The sequence below is a fragment of the Chaetodon auriga genome, chromosome 10 (assembly GCF_051107435.1).
Source record: "Chaetodon auriga isolate fChaAug3 chromosome 10, fChaAug3.hap1, whole genome shotgun sequence".
NCBI lineage: Eukaryota > Metazoa > Chordata > Actinopteri > Chaetodontiformes > Chaetodontidae > Chaetodon > Chaetodon auriga.
Window position 1 is genome coordinate 15,818,686 of NC_135083.1, and position 20,154 is coordinate 15,838,839.

Genomic DNA, 20,154 nt, shown 5'->3' on the forward strand with positions numbered 1-20,154 from the left:
ATCCTCCACAAATGTGTTGCACTCTCTCCTGCCATCTGAACACCCAAGGGAGTTAGATCAGTGAGTCCATTCAATGCCAGTCAGTGAAGAGCACAATACCTCCAGCCATTGTATGGTGACATGACTCTATCAATAGGCAAGTCAGGTCAATCTACCGGCCAGATAATAGCAGCAGTCACTCTGACAGTAGATCCCCACAGTGGACTCTCTGAGGGCCTTGCCTCACTTTGCTTGCTCAGGCCTCCCTATCCTGAGGGGTTGGCAGCCCTACGCACACACACACAACCAGAAAGACACACACACATACGGTAGACCTGGGGCCCTGGCGTTCTATCATGTTGTGCTAAAGGGGGAGCATAATGGTTTTTAAATGGATGACTCGGTGCTGGCTAGAGAGGGAGTCTGAGACAGAAGAGAATGGCCATGGCCTGCAGCGAAGCAGCTCTTAGATTGAGCTGTCCGTCTCGCTGAAATGAGTCTGAGTTAACACCTCTTCCAGTCCCCGGTGCCCCAGGACAGACAATAGTAGGCTTCCTCTCTGCCTTCCTCTTTCTTCTTTTTCTCACTCCTACTCTTTCACTCCCTCTTTCTATTACTCCCTCTGCTTCTCTCCACCAATCTACACTTCCACTCAGATATCCAGAAAGCGCTACAGCCTCAGCCATGTGATTGTTAGAGCTGTTTGGCTTCATTGGTAGACCGCGGTGCTCGCAAAGCCAACATAATGAGTTATTGCCAGTCTTAGTAAAAAATCCACAAAAATGCAGCCAATGTAGTTAAGATGTTTTGGCTTCAAGCGTACTACTGCAGATGGCATATATCATTGTTGATGAGTAAAAATCTTGTAACTGCAATTTGGGGGATTTCATGTTTCCAAGGATTATAGGGATACATGTACAATATGGTCTGCAACCTTTGATTTTAAGATAATTTAATCAACTGAAAATGAAGTGGTCATCATGAAGAAAACAAGGCTGTTTAACTCTTAGGAGTGTTTTGCAAATTGCGGTATATAGCAAGACTGCATACTACAATTTATTATGAAGTGGAAGCACAGTTAAACTAATCACTCTGATAACTAAATTCAGCACTTAATCCAATTTTGTCTTCCTACCAAGAAGAGTCTATATGAAGACTTGGTTAGATAAGATCACATTTACACCACAGACATCTCGGATGACTTCACTTATTATCTCTCATAACACGTCCCCCTGTTTTGGCAGGGGACTGGTGTAACACACTCACAGAATTTCCATGCAGAGTATCAGACTCCTCCAGTGTTTCTGCTGCTGTGAGAAATATGTTTTTTGCATCTTCTTTTCTTACTCTGTCCAGCCCCATTAATCGTTGTTTCTCTCTCCTTTCTTTTAACATCTTTCTTCACTCAGCCATACCACAGTCGCCCTCTCGCCTGTCTATTTGTCTAAGACCAGAGGCAGTAGATGAGTAGAGGGGTAGATGGTGAAAGAGGGGGGAAAGGGGGTGTATGGGACTCCTGGGGGAGTCTGTTGATGACTATCAACAGGCTGACTGTTATGACTATCTGTGATAAGAGTCTGGGAGAGGAGAGTCCCCAAACGCTTCCAGCCCCAAACCAGACAGGATATCTTAAAAAAAAAAAAAAAAATACAGGCCCCGTCAGAGTGATTCCTTCAATGACCACTCAGGAGGAGGAGGAAGAGAAGACAGATCAATCGTTCGGTTTTGACAGGCTGGGAGGCAAAGACCAAAGATTTTACCTTGAGGGGAAATAAAACTGACATCAGCTGCAATATGCAAATGAAAAAAATGCATAGCTCACAGCATTTGTCAAAAAGAACATTTAAAAAATGTCACCAAAAGACTAAAAGTGTGCCAAAGGCAATGGCTGGCAGAATCTGGACTGTGTTCATGTATGTGCTGTGCTGTACTGAGTGGTTTATTAAACTTCACTTCAAACTCCCTCTTAGAGTGGCCAAAATCTAAACTCTAAAAAGTCTCTTAAATGTGCAACAATTCACTGAGTCTTCCTTTTCTGGGAGGTGTGTGTGTGCGTCTGTGCGTGTGTGTGTGCGCATCAGGACTAAGAGAGCATGTGTGAATGTATCTCTTTAGAGCTGAAGGTGGCCTTTTTCCTACGAGGCAGAGAGCTAAAGCTTCGCTGATGAATATGCATTAGTCGGGTGTCTTGGGGAGAAAAAAGGAAGGAGGAGGAAAACTGAGAGAAAACATGAGAGCTACGGGGAGAGTGTAGCTTTTGGAGAGGTGCCCTTTGCACCCCGAATGGCTAGCCATAATATGAACTTTAAAAAGGAAAATGTTCAGCCTGGCACACTGCCACATAGCGTGTGCCTGTGTGCTCTAATCGCCTACTCCTACAACTGTTAAGAAGAAAACAGGGTGAAAAAAGAAATGAAGGCTTTAGCGGGAAGCGCCAGGAGTTCATCAGACTGAACCTATTATGGGACCCTCAGAGATTCCGTCAAAATTTTGTCAATGAGAGATTCATGGACATTATGAGCCAAGTTTTTCCAGACAGATATTTACAATTTCTTTCTCGGGGGAAAAAAATGACCAGATGCTTTGAGAATACAACTGCTAATGTTGATTGTAAATGCTTTTAATTCTTAAACTCTCCCATAACTTCAAACAAAGTTTTACTCCACTGTTACGCAACTAGAACCCTGATTCCAAAAAACGTTGGAATGCTATGGAACACATAAAAAGAATATGATAACTTGCTAACCATTTTTGACACACACTTAACTGAACACAGCACAAAGACAATAAATTTAATGTTTTACATCATCAACCTCATGCTTATTCTGAATTTGATGCCAGCAACATGTTTCAAACAAGTTGGGACAGGAAAAACTAAAGACTGGGAAAGTTGTGGATTATTCCAAAAACACCTGTTTGGAACCACAAACATGATACATCATAAATGTTATCAATCAATTTATGTGGCCCAACATGATAGGATTCAATATAAAATGTTTGCCCAAATTTCTGATGGTCTTCTAAATGCATGTAGTAAAATCTACAAAAAAAATTATTGCATGGCCTGTTGGTCCACATTAAAAATTTTATAAACTCCCAACTGTGTGCCGGTGGTGTCTAATTCAAGTACATCCTGCCCTGTCCAACATGATGTTCCAATGATTAACTTCTACAGTCAAAGTCTTTTTTCCTTTTTTACATACAAATGTAATATTAGACTATGTGAATGACCGGCCCCCTAAATGAATGAAGAGTCAAGGAGTCAGTGAAATGAAAAGCAGGCCAGTATATTTCATCTCTGATTAGGCACATGAGAAAGGAGAGACCTAGAGAGAGAGACAGAGATCAGGAGTTTTCCTTTTTTTCCTAATGAGCTTACTGAAGCAACTTCAATATCCTCTAATGTCATGTTGAAATGAAAATTAATAGTTCAATATGCCGCCACCGCATTGGGCCATGCTTCTTCCATTTCCATATCGGGTGGCGTGACCAAATGAGTGTGCTCGCTCAGACCGACGCCCAGAAAAGCTGATACCTCCACTAATCAGCCAGATTTTTCCATCTGACATTGCTGTGCTGCTGAAATTCTGGATGAGTGTGTTTTGCATGCGTGTGTGTGTATATTTCTGTGTGTGTGCAGGATCAAAGATGAGGTCCAGTGATACAGGGCGTGCAAATGGAATGAGCATCTTTGCTGATGATGAGAATCGCCTGTGAATTATGAGTGACGGCAACCCCTTCATTCCCTTACCCTCTTCCTCTCCCTCTCTTAATTGATATTATTACCCTGTCATTTCATATCTCACTGTACATTTGTGTTTGTGCCACAGAATATGTAAGTGGTCAAACATGATAGACAGCTGTGGTGAAATGAAGGCGAAAAACAACTCAAAACAAAGACCATAGACGTCAGGCTGTTTCCTACCTCCCATCCAAAGGAGCTGTCTTTGCCTGTGGCCCCATGATGCAGCGTGCTGTGCAGACCAAACCTCTCGCCAGCACCAATGCGGGTCTTGGCCCAAACGCCCAGGCCGGCACCGGGCACAGAGGACTCCCGCAGCTCCAGGTCGCTGGGAATGGGAATGTCATCTGGAATGTAGACAGGTGCCTCGTAGGGCGAGCCCTCCTTGGGTGTGGTGAAGTCCTGGTCATTGCTGCTGCTGTTGCTGTTGTTGTGAAGGTGGTGGTGGTGGTGGGTGGCGTAGATGTGGGGCTGCAGCAGGTGGTGGTGGTTGTTGTTTGGATGGGAAGGAGTCGGTGAGGGCAGGGGGGACATGTTGATGATGCCGTCGTCTGCGTCATCTTCTGGGCTGTCTGCACCACCTCCGCTGCTGGCCGCTAAACCAGGGAGGTCGGCCTCTGTGTCGTACATGCTGTCCACTGGCTCACTGTCATCTTGGAGACAAAACACACAGACAGAGACTGTTATTAATATGCCGATAGAGGCCGTATAACATAATATTGTTTTGCAGGAGCCCTCTGTTTTGGCACCTCTGCTGCATCAAGAGACTGGCTGACTTTCCTTTCACCCAGAGCTATTGGTGGTCTGAATACGGCCTGAATCATATCTCCATCCTCAGTTAACACTGCACATCCAGCCACTTCTTGACCGTAAATTACATAAAACACCCCACTTCAATCTCCAAACCTCTAAACTGTTAGAAAACCACACTGTGCAACGAGAGAATTTGGGGGTCTTCAGAAAAGAATACCATCCGATGACCTTCAGTTACAAGATGCTGAGCTCACAGATTTGTAACTCATGTGAGAAGAGCCAACGAGGAGAAGAGAAGAAGCTTTAGGTTAGCCAAGTTCTTGATGGGAAAAGTTCTCAATTCCATCGCAGTCGCTGTTTCCTGCCAGGACTCATCTTACAAATAATGGCTGTGTCTATCACTGACCTGGTTAGCCTCGTCACCTATCATTATTGTCACGTCCAGAGACTGACAGTATGATTGTGCCTGCACTCAAGGATCCCACCACTCCAGCACGAGTGAAAAGGATGATGAGCTGATCTCAACAAAAATGTTTTTATACAAAAGCATTTTCTTAATTAACAAAAGAAGCCAAAGCTCTCAAACATTGAACACAAGTGATACAGTAAAAAAACAGACATTTGATGCAAGCTTGATGCTGTACTTGACAGTTTCCAATAGGCAGTGCTACCAATGTACTCCAGTCAGAACGAAAAACAGAGATCTTAAATACCCAGCTCTAGTCTATACGTATTTGTTTGTGTGTGTGTGTCTGCCTCAGCACATCTATGTGTGCCTCCTTCTTTTCCTCTCTGGACAGATCCTGGTGTCTTTCGTCAAAGCACCACTGCAGTTTTACTATCTAAACACAGGGACTGGCAATCAGCAGGCTAACTAGGCCCAAAATTACAGCAGGAGTGGTTCCAATCAAGCTCTCTCCCTCTGTTAGCCTCCATCCAGCCTGCTGCCAAGCCTGCCACCACTTCCCAGGTTTTAGCTGGAGCAGCAACATGACATTTTTTAAAATGTGCTTGTGAGTACATGGAAGTTTATTAGGTCACAATGAAAGTTTGTGGCTCGAATTTTAATAAAACTCCATGTCAGAGATATGCATCATTAATAAGTTAACTAAAACAACAACTAATACGTTTTCTTTCTGTTTAAAGGGTGTATTGATTTCTGAACTAATCTTTCTGTTTATACTTGATGAGGTGAGGAGGGAAACGCTGAGGCTTGTAAATTGTAGAAAGATTGACTGAGCTAATCAAGAAACCAAAGCAGAAAAAGTCATCACTGAAATTCAACGAGAGCACATTCATCGAGCAGTGCATCATTTTTTTGTTCTTTGATAAATATTTGGGTTCCTGCCCAGTGACAGATGTGGACTGTGAAACTTGTTAAATTAACTGACATGTAAGTTTTAAATGTGAAATCTGAAACTATGAACGTATGTGACAAGGGCCTTTCAGCGCCTGGCAAACCTGCAGCCTGTCCACGCAGATCCGGGAAACTTATCATATAAAGCTGCAGCAGTAAAATCCAGCCTTTTATGACTGATTCTGCGTCATCCAGTGATTTTGACTGGAAAAGAACCCATTTTTTTAATGATCACTGTTTCATAGGGGCTCAGACCAGGCGTGCAATTAAGCAGCGGAACATGTGAGCCAGCAGTAGCTTCCACTTTTCACAGATCAATTAAAGTTTTATAACTCAGCCCTATCTGCTGCTCCCTCTGCACAATCAAAAGTGTTTTCAGGCTGTTAAACACTTTTTTTTTTTTTTACTCACCCTCCCTCTTCACTCCCCCACTCTCACTGGCACTTGACCCATTGAGAGCAATTTTGACAAGCAGAAAGACAGCCTCGGAAAATCTATTAAATACTATTTGGCTTTAAGAGCCTCTGTGCACAAAAAAAAAAATAAAAAAAAATGCACAGATCGCTACATCAAATAATTAAGCAACAAGGAGAAGGAGGGAAAAAACCCTCTTAATTTTAATGAACAAAACATCTTTTGTGAGACACAAGAAGCAGTAAAGTGAGGCAGGAATGGCAGACGCAGTGTTCAGCTCTCAGTCGTAACTTAGTTAATTCATAAAAACGTTGCCTGGAGAGAAAACTGGGAAAATTTTACATTACTCGCCACTAGAGACAAGCGCTCTCTCTCTCTCTCCCCTGCCCTCTGTAAGACAAGTTGACCATGTTCGACCACTGCCGAAAAGTCACAGATGAGAAAAGTAAGCTGGAAAATAATGAAAGGGGCCAGGAAGAGGACCAAAAGGAGGAGGCGAAGAGTCTAAAAACTGACGACTGGGCTGCTTTTAAACAGCTGTATGTTAGCTCTGGGTCTCAGAAGACCCGGAGAGAGATGTGAAGTTTGTCTCCCTGAGGGCTTCTTAAAAAACACCCGGGCCAGATAGTGCCTTCCTCTCCCTGGCTCCTTATGTTGTTCTTTCTCTCTCTGTTCCTCTTGCCATCTCTTTCTCTTTTACGGGGAGCTATTTATCCTGATTACATCAGGGGTCAATCATTAATTCGCACCTTGGGGGTCCCGGTGCTGGCTGTGGCTACAATGGGCTGCTTGTTCAGCAGCTGTTATTCCAGTGGAAAACTACGCTGCTCTGCCTGAGAGCCGGGCCCAGGCCACATGAAGGCATCCCATTTATTTGATAAATTGTAAATGCGTGCCATAAACGGAGCTCTTTGCTTTGTAGCATGGCTTGCAATAACAAAGATTTTAGGGCACGTACGAACACAGATGCAGGCTATCACACAAACACACATCTGTTTGCAACTGCAGGAGCTGTTACTGTACTCTAAACACATGTGCAAGGGATCAGATGGTGTTGTAGGTAAAGATGATATCTCATAATTACTGCATGTCACAGTTAAATTACAAGCTATGACACAGATATGACATTTCTAGACATTAACATCTAAAATACACATTTAACGACGTCAAATATTTCGAAAGACAAGCACATAACACGAACAAGTCATTAAAGAAAAATCTGACTGTGCTTCCTTTCAGGAGTCAAGATTGAAAAACTAAAAATACTGCAAAAATATGAAAAGTTGATAACATTGTAATCAGCGTTGCCATGGCAAAATAACTTGACACGGTGCTGGAAATCAGCGGTTTAATCGAAGGGCCTTACAACGGGCAAATTGTTCTGTGGTTGTGTTTAATCAGCGCACTCTAGACTTAAATGCAGAAAGATAGAGATCTGGAGTCATTTTCTGCCGTCTGCCTGGACGCACACAAACACATGTGCCTTGTGGCATATAGACCGAGCTGTATTATTGACACAGTCTGGGCAGAGAGAAACAACTCTGACTGCAGGCACTCTGGGAGGGGAACCTTTAAATGCTGCATCAAATAAGGCCCCACTAATTTCTCGAATAACCAGGTGTATCTTAATTGAGAAAGCAAGACTCTTTGATCGAAATTGTAGTTAAAGATGCATTTTTGTATACGGGGATGCACATCTTGTAAAGCACTGCAGACCATAGGCTAGAATGGATGCCAAAAAAAGCTTGACTGTTCAGAGCCAGGTGCATGCTTTGCTAGAGAGCAGGCAGTACAGTGGAGCCATGGTTGTGGCTATGATAACAATAAAAGAGAGCTGGAAATAAGACGTGTGTGCCAATGATGGCCATCATAAAGCACACACGTCCCATTTCCCTCACTGCCTTCCCTCTCCAACGCACACAGAGACTGTATCTTTGTCTGGCCGTAAATTGATCTGGTTCAATTCAAAAGGAAAGCCAGCCACTGATGAAAAGACAGTATCCAGGGAAAAGGCAAAACTATGCAAAATCTGCAGCGGCTCCAAATATGGGGAGAAAAGAACGCCTGGTGGAAGAAAAAAAAAAAAAAATCGAAGGCGGAGGGAGAATGTGTGGACCATGACAGATATGAAAAATGGGTAGCTGGTTGAGCAATAAATGACCAAACATTCTGATGTGAGAGCTCTTTGCGTACATGCGTGTGTGTGTGTGTGTGTGTGTGTGTGTGAGGGGCAGCATTCAAACCCACGCTTAATCTGCTGTTTGTGCCGCTATATTGTGTCAATATGGTCCCACTTAGCTGCCTTATTGGGCCACAGAGTGATACTGGTACCTGTTCCTCTGTAGTAAGCAGGTCTTTGATGATTCTGTCTCCACACAAAAGAGCCTAAACACCGTGTGCTTTAAAACAGGAGGGGTGGAGGAGAGAGGCGGCTGTAAAAATCAAACGAGTGCAAATCAAAGGTGGAGTGAGTGAGAGGTGAAAAACTGTACAATGGTGTATTTTTCCACGGTGGCACCATATATTCATAATGATGTATAAATGGAAGCATGTGACGAGGCAGCCAAAGGAGGGCGTTCAGGGGAGAAGGTGTGCCTTTGGTGTGTGCGCTTGAAAGTAGTGAGTGAGCAGTGGGGGCACGGTCAGCTACAACACCAGCAAGCCTCCCCGAATGAGAACGGCACACTGTTTCCCCTTGTAAAAGCAACAGGGAACATTTCCAAGCAACACTTTAAACTACGACATGGCTTCTTCAGAGCGGGTAAAGAAGGATCACAGTGGTAGAAAAAAAACAAAAGGAACACAGAAAGAAAGAAAGAAAGAAAGAAAGAAAGAAAGGGCAACTGGAAATGAAGGACACAGGGTTGCACATGTACCGCTGTGTTACATGTGCTAATTAGTTAAAGCTACATTTAAGTTTACGCTGTTGTGAGTCAGTGAATGCTGCTCATGTCCACAATATGCATGATAAAATGATGTGTTTTATCACTTTAAAACTTTAACTGAAAACAAAACGGAAATCCTGTTTTCATTTATCATCTATGCTGTATGAACATATCCACATATACTGGACCATTCAGACCATGCTGTTTGCCAACATTCAGGACATGGTCTTTACTGTGGATGTGTACTGTTCCCTTACTATCTTTGACTGGAAATGGTTATCTGTCTATAAAACCTGCTAGAGGGAGCTGTCTCTGGCCTTTCTTTGTGCTTTAGTTTGTTCCTCCCGTACTTCCTTTCTCTTGCAGTGGTGAACAGTAAAAAAAAAAAAAAAAAACAATGATCACAACACTTGCAAACAATTCAACACTTCCACATAAAAGCAACAGACAACTGGACTGACTTCGCTCACTGCAGCAATGAATAAGGAACAAATAAACTGGAGCTTTTGTGTGTTTTTATAAGTGAGTGTGCACTTTTGTGTTTGTGTATAGCGCTGATACAACACGGCTGATGTATTGATGTGTTATTGGTGCGGAGCAGCCTCGAGGCGTTCTGTCTTCCAATAGTGTTTGTGTGTGTATGTTGAGATCAAGCCTCCAGGCAAACAGAAGACAGCAGGCAACCTCCTACAGCTGAGAGCAGGTATGTGTGTGTGTGTGTGTGTGTGTGTGTGTGTGGTGGCCCTGTGGTCCCGAGGGGCTCCGGGGCCCAGGCTGCTGCAGACATTTATTAACAGGGCAGATTAATAGCACTAGGAGAAAACATGTTCACAAACATGATAAATATTAATAATAATCAATATCGAGTTACATTTGCCAAATTGAGTTGCAAACATCACCCAGGGGGGAAGGAGAGAGAGAGAGACAGAGAGAGAGAGAGAGAGAGAGAGAGAGAGAGAGAGAGAGAGAGAGAGAGAGAGAGAGAGGAGCAGAAACTGAGGGGATGGAAAGAGAAATGAGCTGGATAAAACAGGAAGAACAGAAGGGGAAAGGAATGGATTGGCAGGTGCAATGAGAGAGTGAAAAGAAGGAATCACATGAAACTAAGAGAAGAGAGTGAAACAGAAAGAGACACAATTTAACTACATGAAACCATGATGATAAAGACAAGAACCTTGATCTTTACAGTCAATAAACTATTTAAATGAGGGTCAGATTCAGCATCACTGGGACAAGCTTCATTTAAAGGCTTTGGTACAGCAACTAGTGAGAGTAATGTTATTCCAGATAAGCATAATTACTACATTTTATATATTTTTGTTTTATATATACATCACTATCATGTAAAACAATTCAGAAATCATTTTTAAAGTTAATATCCTATTTCACTGGGGTAGTTTTTTGAAGGCAAATATCAGATCCATGAGCACATCTGTCAGGACGAGGGGCGGCGAGCGTTTCAATATCCAGAGAAGCCAAAGAAATCAATCAAATCTTTTGAACATAATTTAATTTTTTCAACAATGTGAAGTCAAACATGGAGTGTATAATTGCAAGGAAGGAAATCGTTAAAGAAAAATGTCCATTACAAACGTTAACTCTACAGAATGTAAGGTGAACTGATGCAGTTGTCCCAGATAACAGAAGTCACCATGCAGGAACAAATTATTGCACTACTCCTCAGAATCTTTCTTTTTCCTTCTTCATCGGAGTGTGAGTGTGTGTCTGTGTGTGTCTGTGTGTGTCTGTGTGTGTCTGTGTGCGTCTGTGTGTGTGTGTGTGTCTACACCCACTTCTGGTGCAGCTTCATTTAGCAAACCACTCGGGAGGCCAGGCAGCCGGCTCAGGGAGCACCAAGGCAGACAGCGTGCAGAACAAACCCATCCATTCTTATTAACCAGGGAGGAGAGAAGGTTAGCTTGTGTGTCTACTTGTGTGCATGTCAGTGTGCATATGTGCAAGGGAGACATCTTTCTGGCTACATCTTTTGTTTTAGTGTTAGTCCTTGTTCTGAAGTGCGAAGTAGTCGTCACATTTTCATGTGATTTTGATCAACTTCCTGACACATCCATGCGAGTTTTGTACTGTGTGGCTTCACTCTTGTCCATCTTAAAAACCATAAAAATTCAGTGCATGTCCAATGCCCAACAAATATCTGCCCCTAAACGCTTCCCAAAACTCGATTTTACTCTTTCCGGCACTTCGAGCTGTCCTTTCAAGAGTAATGCAATTCATCTCAAAATAACAGAAACTGGTTGAGATTTTTGGAGCAATGTCTTCAAAAAGTCATTGTGGTCAAGAGTCATTGTGGAGTAACTATTAAAAATACTGCTAGATTCTGGAGGACGGGATTAACCATTTCATTAAACAGAATGCGGTTTTTGATCAAGCCTTAGTCATGCCATGTGTCTGCATGTGTGGTTGCACATGACTGTGTGTCCAATATAAAGCTTTGTCTGGTTACTATACAGTAGCTGTATGTCTGAGGTTGTAAGGGGGGGTGGTGGTGGTGTGGATTGTTGGGGGCGGGAGGGTGATGATATTCACCTCTGCCACTGGAAGCAGCCTACACCCATAGATCAGTCTATTACTCTCCAGCCTCGCTCCGCTCTGCTCCTCTCTTCTTCTCGCCTGCTCCCTCCAGTCATTAGCCAGTGAATTAACGACAATCCAGCGTGCTATTAATCACCCTGACAAAAGTGTTAGCATTGCCTGGCTAGGCCGGCGCAAGAATGCGGAGGAGGAGGCGGTGGAGGAGGAGGGTGAGAGAGCGTGAGTGAGGTGGCTGTAAGGGTCACAGGAGCCTAGAGAGTCTGTGAAGAAGTGAGAAAGGACAGAAAGGCAGCAAAGGAGAAGAGGAGGTGTGAGACCAACAAAGGGATGAGATACGGAGGAGAACGACGGAATATTTCTGTGTGCGTGAAGGGGTTTGATTTGCGATTTCTGTTACGGACAGTTAAATATAGTTACAGAAAGCAAACTGTACTCAAGGTGAGAGGCTGTCGGTGAACAAAAATAATAAAGCATTTGACCAGCAGTGGTCTCGCGGAGCTCAGAGCTGCTGCAATTATGAGTTCCACGTTTAAAATAATACAACTACCTATTTTGAGCATACCACTCAGCATACAATTACTTTTATTTTTAGCTCAAATTGAATGAAATTACCTCCACTCGAATAAAAAAACTCTAAGAAAAACGTCTGAACCTTGTGTAAACGTGTATTTAAATCTAATATGTTTGCGAATGCTCACTGTGTATTTCTTATATCAACAGCCATTGTTTGTGGCTTTGTGTTTTACATGATTATTGTCCTTTCATACTGATTCTGTGAGGACACGCAACATGCAAAACATCATCTACGTATCCTCTTATCGTCTGGCATACCCAGAGCAAAAAGTATAAAATCTGTGTGAAGGGTAATCTAAGACAACTTACACAAACACTGTGTGCTTGTATACTAGATACAAATTTTTTGATTCACTCATTTATGATTCCAGTGTTTTTTTCATGGGCCTAACATTACCAGTACTGTGCGGAGAGGAGGAACAAAAGTCACCCACAGAGAAAAAAGTGTCGTGCTACTGCAGAAGAAAAGCATCCATTCTCCACAATAGGCTCAGAGACAGAAAGGCATGTTTGCTGTTACCCAAGATTGCTGAGAGCATGCCTTTGCCTTCCATAAGCCCATCTCTGACTCCCCCCACCTCTCTCTCAGCCTCTCTCTCTCTCTCTCTCTCTCTGTCTCTCTCCCTCTCTCTCTCAGAGTCAGACCACCTGCTGGGAGGCCTGAGCTGTGGACGTCAGGTGGGTCGCGGCCGTCACACAGTCCCATGTCATCAGGCTGTCACAGTGAATGGAGCTGACATGGGAGATATGCTAATCCACTTAGCTTCAAACTCAGCCAAGAGGCCGGTACGCAGCCCTGTCTCAGCCCAAAACGAGCAGAACACACACACACACACACACACACACACACACATCTGAAGCAGACACATTAAGCCACGTAACACTGAACTTTCCAGAATATGTATATTAGATTAGACCAGATGAAGCTTAAATGATCCCTGTGGGGATATTAAGCTAGGTCTCAATAGGATATATATTGTATGAGAAGAATAGGCTATACAGGGGGTGGACACGTTAACACAAACACCTGTAAATATAAGGCAAGTCGATACAATGGCACCTCAGTAAATAATGTCTTTGTGAAGATTTTAATGTTCAGGTTTTGTTAAGACTGTGTCAAAGGGAAGTTGATTCTCCTCAATGTTAAATTTAAATTTAACATAACATGGTTTTTGATAATTAACTAATCACTTAAAAACAAAACAAACAAAACATACGATTTAAAGACCTAAACATTTCACAGACTAAACATTACGTGAGGAAAGGTTCGGTGCAATCCTTCCCACAATTACAGCTCTTAATTACCACAGAGTGAACTAGGAATATAAATGATCTGTGGGATTTGATTAAAAGACTTAATGCAGAACTATTCGCTCATTTTTTAGACTAAATGTTTTATCAGAAAAAAACAATCCGCAGAGTAACTGTTAATGAAATGAATTGTTCCTACAATGAACAATTATTTTTATTACCCTTCAATCAGTGCATCAGCAGCACAAGCGACACAGAGCTGAATCTCTCTGAGTCATTCTCAACAACTGCAGTAATATTTTAAGTTTAGCTATGGACACTGCTGTATTTAATAGCATTGTAATTGCAGGTGTTATTATGTTCACCCCATGTAAATGTGCAAAAAGTGCCCCCCAAAAAAAGAAAAAAGCTGATTTAAACATGAACAAAATGAGCACAACAGCAGAAGGTGGAGAATTACAACAATACAGTATATTTCATCTTGCACATACACACACACACTCTGCACCAAAGTGATCAAAGTCAGCCAGCGAGCAGCTAGGTGTCAGAGTTCAAAACTATTGCGCCACTCAGCCAGATGATATCTCAAACTGATCCATGGTATTTCTCGACCATGACTTCCCCTATTAGGAGCCGTGGCGGTGCTATTGCTAATCTGTTCACTATCCCACAGAAACAGGAAGGAAGAGAGGGAAACAGATGGGAAGGCAGGAGAATGGCAAGCAAGGGACACAATGCTTACGGCTCCCTTCCTCCTCCTCCTCATCCCCTCTCCCTCCGTCTCCCTCTTCTACTCTGCTTCTCTCTAGCCGTGCACTGAGCGCGAGAGAGCGGAGGCTCACAATCAGTCTGACAATACTGTATACAAGTGGTGGCGAACAATGGAGGCCAACCACAAAGAATTCTGGGAACAGGGGCACAGCCTTCTTCTCCATCGGGTGGCTCCTGCATGCCGGACCCATCGATACACATCGGCCTGCTGAGACTGACCGGTGCCAGAGAGAGAGAGACAGGAAGAGAGACAGAGGGAGGGAGAGAGTGAGAGAGTGAGAGAGTGAGAGAGAGAGGGAGGGAGGGAGAGAGAGAGCGAGAGAGAGAGAGAGGGAGGGAGAGAGAAAATATGAAGTAGCTAAATGTATGAGAGCTGCATCATGTCTGTGAATGCATGTGTGTGTGTGTGTGTGTGTGTGTGTGTGCATCTGTGTGTGTGAAAATGGCAATAATCAAACTGTTTCCTGTTTCTTACAATCAAATGCATATGCACACACACACACGCACACACAAGCACACACACCAACACCCAGGCTCAGTGTCAAATCTTTCTATAATTAGGCCACTTAATTAACAACCAAAGAACCACAGAGTGAGCTGGGAATAAATATGAAGTGTGTGTCACTCTGTGTGTGTGTGTGTGTGTGTGTGTGTGTGTGTGTGTGGTTGAGTGGGTGGTTGGCTGGACTGGCTGCAAAGCCTACAACAATAAGTGCAAAATTATTTCTCAGTGGGTAAAAAATGCTGAAACAAGAGAAGGAGAGAGGAAAATAAAGACAGAGCATTTGTTTGGAAGAACAAATGAGAAAGAGACAGAGAAAGACAGAGAGAGAGAGAGAGAGAGAGAGAGAGAGAGAGAGAGAGAGAGAGACGGGCAATTTTGTCCCTCTCCTCTTTAAGTGTGCAGGGTGTGGGGTGAATTCGGTCCATTTGGAGATAATTGGCTGGTAATTAGGCGGGGGTCGACAGGTCGATTTGGGAACAAATGGCTGTCTTTAGCTCAGGTGGCCCTCCACACGAGATAATGGGACCTCCACCCCTCCTCTCCACTTCCCTCTCCTCCTCTCTTCTCCTGTCCTCTCTCTTTCTTTTTCTTTGACTTCCATATCGATGGAAAAAAAAAAAACACAAAAACAACAAAACCATGCTGCTGCCAGGGTCTACACACCTAAAATGGATGTGAAGACAACCTTTTTGTCTATCAGCTATACCAGCAGCAAGTGAGATTATGCACAAAATGCTTCTAAAAGTGCAAAACAGCATTTTTAAACTTAATACACTGTATACTGATAGACTTTCTTTGTCTTCTGCTGTAAAGTTAGGACACATGAAAGCAGGTGCTGTCAACAACTGCTGTCCTCTGGCAGATTTCCAGTAATCCTGCAACCATGATCATTGTAACATCATGTTTCCCTAAACAAACCCCTCCGCCTCCTGTCACAAACAGGATGCTGCTACTTACAGTTTAACAGTGCTGAAAAAGCAGAGGTGCTGAGTATGTTGGAGGTTTTTTGATTGGCTTTATGTGATGCTCTGAATGATTCAGCTCTGTTTGCATTTCCTCCTTTGTGTCCTGACACAAAACAGAAAATGAAATTATACCAAACTGCAAATTATGATCCAAGTTATTGTTATCAATGTTTAAAAGCTACATATTTGACCTTTAAAGTAAGCTGCAGGCTATTCCCTTTATCTCTTGGCAACAAAATAGCAACATGCACACTGTAGTGCCTAATTGTGAAGTGGAAATGCCCCAGTTTATGGACCCCTGAGTTTTACTTAACCTTTATTTAAATGACAGGGAACATGTTGAGGGTGGAGAGCTCTCATTAACAATGGTGCGGTGTTGTAACAGCATAATAAGAGAGCCAAGACGGAATAAATGAAGGCAGCTGCTGTTCACACAAGACCAAACTGAGAATTAAATAATTGAAATGCTTCAATGTTATCACACTGTCAAGTTTAAAATGAGAGTCATACAAGGCAGCGCAGAAAATAGTGCATGTTTGGAGTTAGTTAAGCACCAAAGTTTATTAATGCAGACACTCAAATATACACCGATATGAAAGGAAACAGAAATAGAATAGATCCAGCACCTAAACAGAGTTTGTGTGTGTGTGTGTGTGTGTGTGTGTGTGTGTGTGTGTGTGTGTGTGTGTGTGTTGGCCAGTGTAAGCTGCCCCCAAACTACAGGCTCTCTCTTTCTGTCTCTCTCTCTCTCTCCCTCTCCCGTCCTCCCATTCAGCAGCGCCGGGGTCTTGTTTGGCTTCCTGCTGTTTGTGTCCAGACAAGGCCTTGATTTGAATACTGATTCCCCATTGATAGGCCCGCACTTCCGATCTAATTAACTTGTTTTGTCTTTGGCTAAATGGAAACGTCCGAGGGAGGGTGAGAGAGAGACAAAAGAGGAGCGACACCAAACAATGTCAAAGATCTTAGCAGGAGACGCGCCGTAAATAACAACAAGTAAATACAAACAGGATGGAGGTTAAGGAAGGACATGTTGAGAATAAAAAAGCTCATTGTGTGCACATTAAAAGGATCTTGATTGCTTAAAGGATGCACATTAATCATAAAAAAACTAAGAGGATATGATCAAAGCATCACTGAAAGTAAGCAGGGAGGATTGGCAGGCAGGTGCGCCTTCACTGGGCTGAGCAGGAGCAATAAAAACAAAATATTCAATACAAATACCTTCAAATAGGCAATTACAAATAATAAAAAAAGGTCTCAAGGTGTTGAGGCTGAGTTGAACCTGTGTGACCTTTTTCCCTTATAGTTGGGAAAGAGATTGAGGAGGATTTTCTTTTCATTTAACCCAGATGTTTGCCGACTTAATGGCCAAAATACCAGCACACATCAAATCACCATCTCCTTAAATGATGTCCAGTTGAATGCATGGAATTCCACGCAGCACCAGAGATGCATTCATTTGGTTTCACTGATGTCTAACTGTAGATTTTATGGTATCATTTCATCCCTACATCACATGCAACAGTGGTACATCATGAGCGGCAGATGAGAATGAGCAAAACAAGCGTGCATGTGGTTTCCCTACTGCGTAGAGTCCTGCAGTCCCCAGTGTGCATCTATTTGTGTGCGGATGTGGCCCTTGCAGCTATTTATCCTCAGCTCGGGTCACGGAGGGAAACATGGGCAAACAGGACAATACACAACACAGAAGACACACGTTCGGTGAGGAGGAGACAAGGGGCAGACAGAGACGTCACAGGGAAAGATGACAACAACGAGGGAGGCTACTGACAAGGGAAGGCAGGAAGGCGGAGGGGCGGAGGGGCAAATAATGACATATGACCCAAAAATAAACTGCATGAACAAAAGAAACAGAGGCCTGAGATGGGCTAACGGAAGAGGAGAGGGGGAGACGGAGGAAGGATCAAAGGGGATGTCTGCCGCTGATACATCACCTCAGATAATGTGTGGCGCAATTAGCGCACTGTGACGATTTCCATTAGGGCTAATCAAATATTTATACTGCCTTCTGAGCATGTCACAATGCTGCCCTGGCCCTTCATATCAATGTGACAAATGCCTAATGAAAGAGCGGGCATATAGACAGTGAGAGGAGGTGGAGAGACAGACCGAAAGAAAGGGAGGGAAAGAAAGAAAGAGGGGAGGTGGAGGGGTGCTAGATGTGGAGTTTGCGCTGTCTCCCATTTCCACATTTGGTTTGCAAATGCTCAGCCCTCTGTCATCAATTACAAGGCTGGTCTGGTGGCAATGAGTGGCGATGTGTGTGTTGCCGGTGCTCGCGCGTGTATGTGATGAAACAAGGACGAGGCAGTGCTGATGCTACCTCACCTACAGCCATTAATCAAACTGGGCCGGCTGCAGAACCAGTTCAGATTGGGCTCATCAGTCTGGGCATTAAGCGGGAATCAGGTGCAAGGACGGGGAGGGAGACAGGGAGAGAAGGAGAAAGAGGAAGGTGGGAAAGAAAGGTATATCTACACTATTTTAGCTCCATACTCCTGTGTAAAGGCTAATTCCCCCAAGAGAATAATGTGGTGCAACTGACTGAGGATAAAATTCAAGATTCAACACATGCAAGGTAACAGTTCGCCTTAGGACCAGACTGAGTCCTGCTGCTGTGTTCAAAAGGGGGAAAGTGGGAAAACAATTTTATCTCATTACTTTTAGTGAGTGTTGGACCTCAGAATTAGTCCTGTATAAAATTGTTTGAGAAAATGGCTTTACTCTATGGTATTACTCTACCCCCACTTTCCTATGCAACCAAGTGCCGACAGTTTATCTTAACATCTATACAGGCTATTCTGCTGTTTTTTACAAGAACCTTAATTTAGTTTTCACACCGAGTGTTTTCTCTTCATGTCACTCACTAAAGTTGACTTTCAATCATTTCCTGTGAGCCGCGCTCGCTGAATTTTCTGTTTTGAGTGAAAAAAAGACACATTGCTGGTCAGTGACACAATCAGCTGAAGGTTAAGGGTAACAAGATGGGCGGGCCTGCAGAGGTGAGAGGTCAAGTCCTGGCCTGACAGACGGATGGAGGAGAGTGGTCAGGACTTGAAGGATGAGAAAGGAATGAAGGATGGACCTGGTCTGGTGCTGTGACAGTGGGATATGGATGACCCTCCACACCAATGTGACAGAGAAAGGGTCCCACGCTAACAAGGGACATACCTTTTCTTTCATTATTCAATGGTGCTTTCAAGGGTTGTGGGAAGAAGGATTTGTTTTAACTCAACAGACAGCATAAAAAAAGCCCACAGGACAGAGACCAATAGTGCAACAGAATGTATTGCTGGTATAAATACACACTGTATACCAAGTGACACCATGCAGCACAGTAAACATTTAGCCAAAACACACGTTGTGATACATGAATCGTAGCTGTGTGTGGTAAAATATTAGATGACACACCTGCTAACACGGCTGTTTTTTCTCTAACAGTCCCATGCGTCTAATAAAACAGTTCAAGTTTTGGTGCAAATTATGGACAAAAAATGTGCAACAAAACACAAATTATTGTCACAAATATGCTAAAATGACAAAAGGACACCGCACAAGAATTTCTTTGCAAGCCAAGTCCATTAGAGAAAAACAGTGCAACAAATCTGCCGTGAAAGCCTTGAAGCATTATTTCTTCGCTATGAGGCAAATGAGCAAGTAAAGCCTGCAGAGCACTGAGACAGACCTCTCCTTCTAACCTACATAACTCAGGATAACAGAAAACGTCAGGATAAGATGCTACAGCGGGCTAATCTCCGGCACAAGCGATAACATTCAGTGGGTGAAACCATGACAGATGGGTATTGATCTGCTAGTTGTTGAAGGGGAGTAAAATAGATAACTAGACCACTTTATTGATATTGATTGAGGAGTCAAAGTGGAGAAAATAACTTCCCTCAAAAAAAAAACAGAAATCCTGGTGGAATCATTGTGGAATAAATGTGGATTAGGTTCAGCAGAGGAATAAATAAAAGATTCATGTTTTATATACGTGATAATTGTTAATGTTAGCTTTCGGCTACAGGAGAAAACGAGCGAGTCGTGTGTGATTGAAGGAAATTCACTTACATACACTCAGACGCACACTGCGACAGAAACAAATATCTAGTGTTATCCAGAGCTGCCGCACACTCGAACACAAGAAGGTCGCCCCTCTCAACAAACAAAGCCATGAGACAAAAACGAAAGCAGCGCCAGACGAGCTCAAATTCAAACTGCTCGCAGCGTTCTGCCTCAGACATCCCCGACACTCACACGTGTGCTCATAACTCACCAAAAGCCGACATATTATCTCACGCGTCTTCTCGCTGCAGCCAAGTCGAACTATTAGTTCCCTGCTACCCATAAACTCTAGTTAGCAATTAACCATGTGTATGAGAGTG

At 43.3% G+C, this 20,154-nt stretch overlaps 1 protein-coding gene across 5 annotated transcripts in view; it reads right to left on the reverse strand.

The window, feature by feature from the left end:
- Positions 1-20,154, reverse strand: part of prdm16 (PR domain containing 16) — a 180,058-nt gene that overhangs the window by 115,695 nt on the left and 44,209 nt on the right. For all 5 annotated transcript variants that reach the window (XM_076741320.1, XM_076741325.1, XM_076741323.1 and 2 more), the window contains exon 2: positions 3,905-4,374. In XM_076741320.1, coding sequence (XP_076597435.1) covers positions 3,905-4,374 — 470 coding nt within the window. The remainder of the gene's footprint in view (positions 1-3,904; positions 4,375-20,154) is intronic.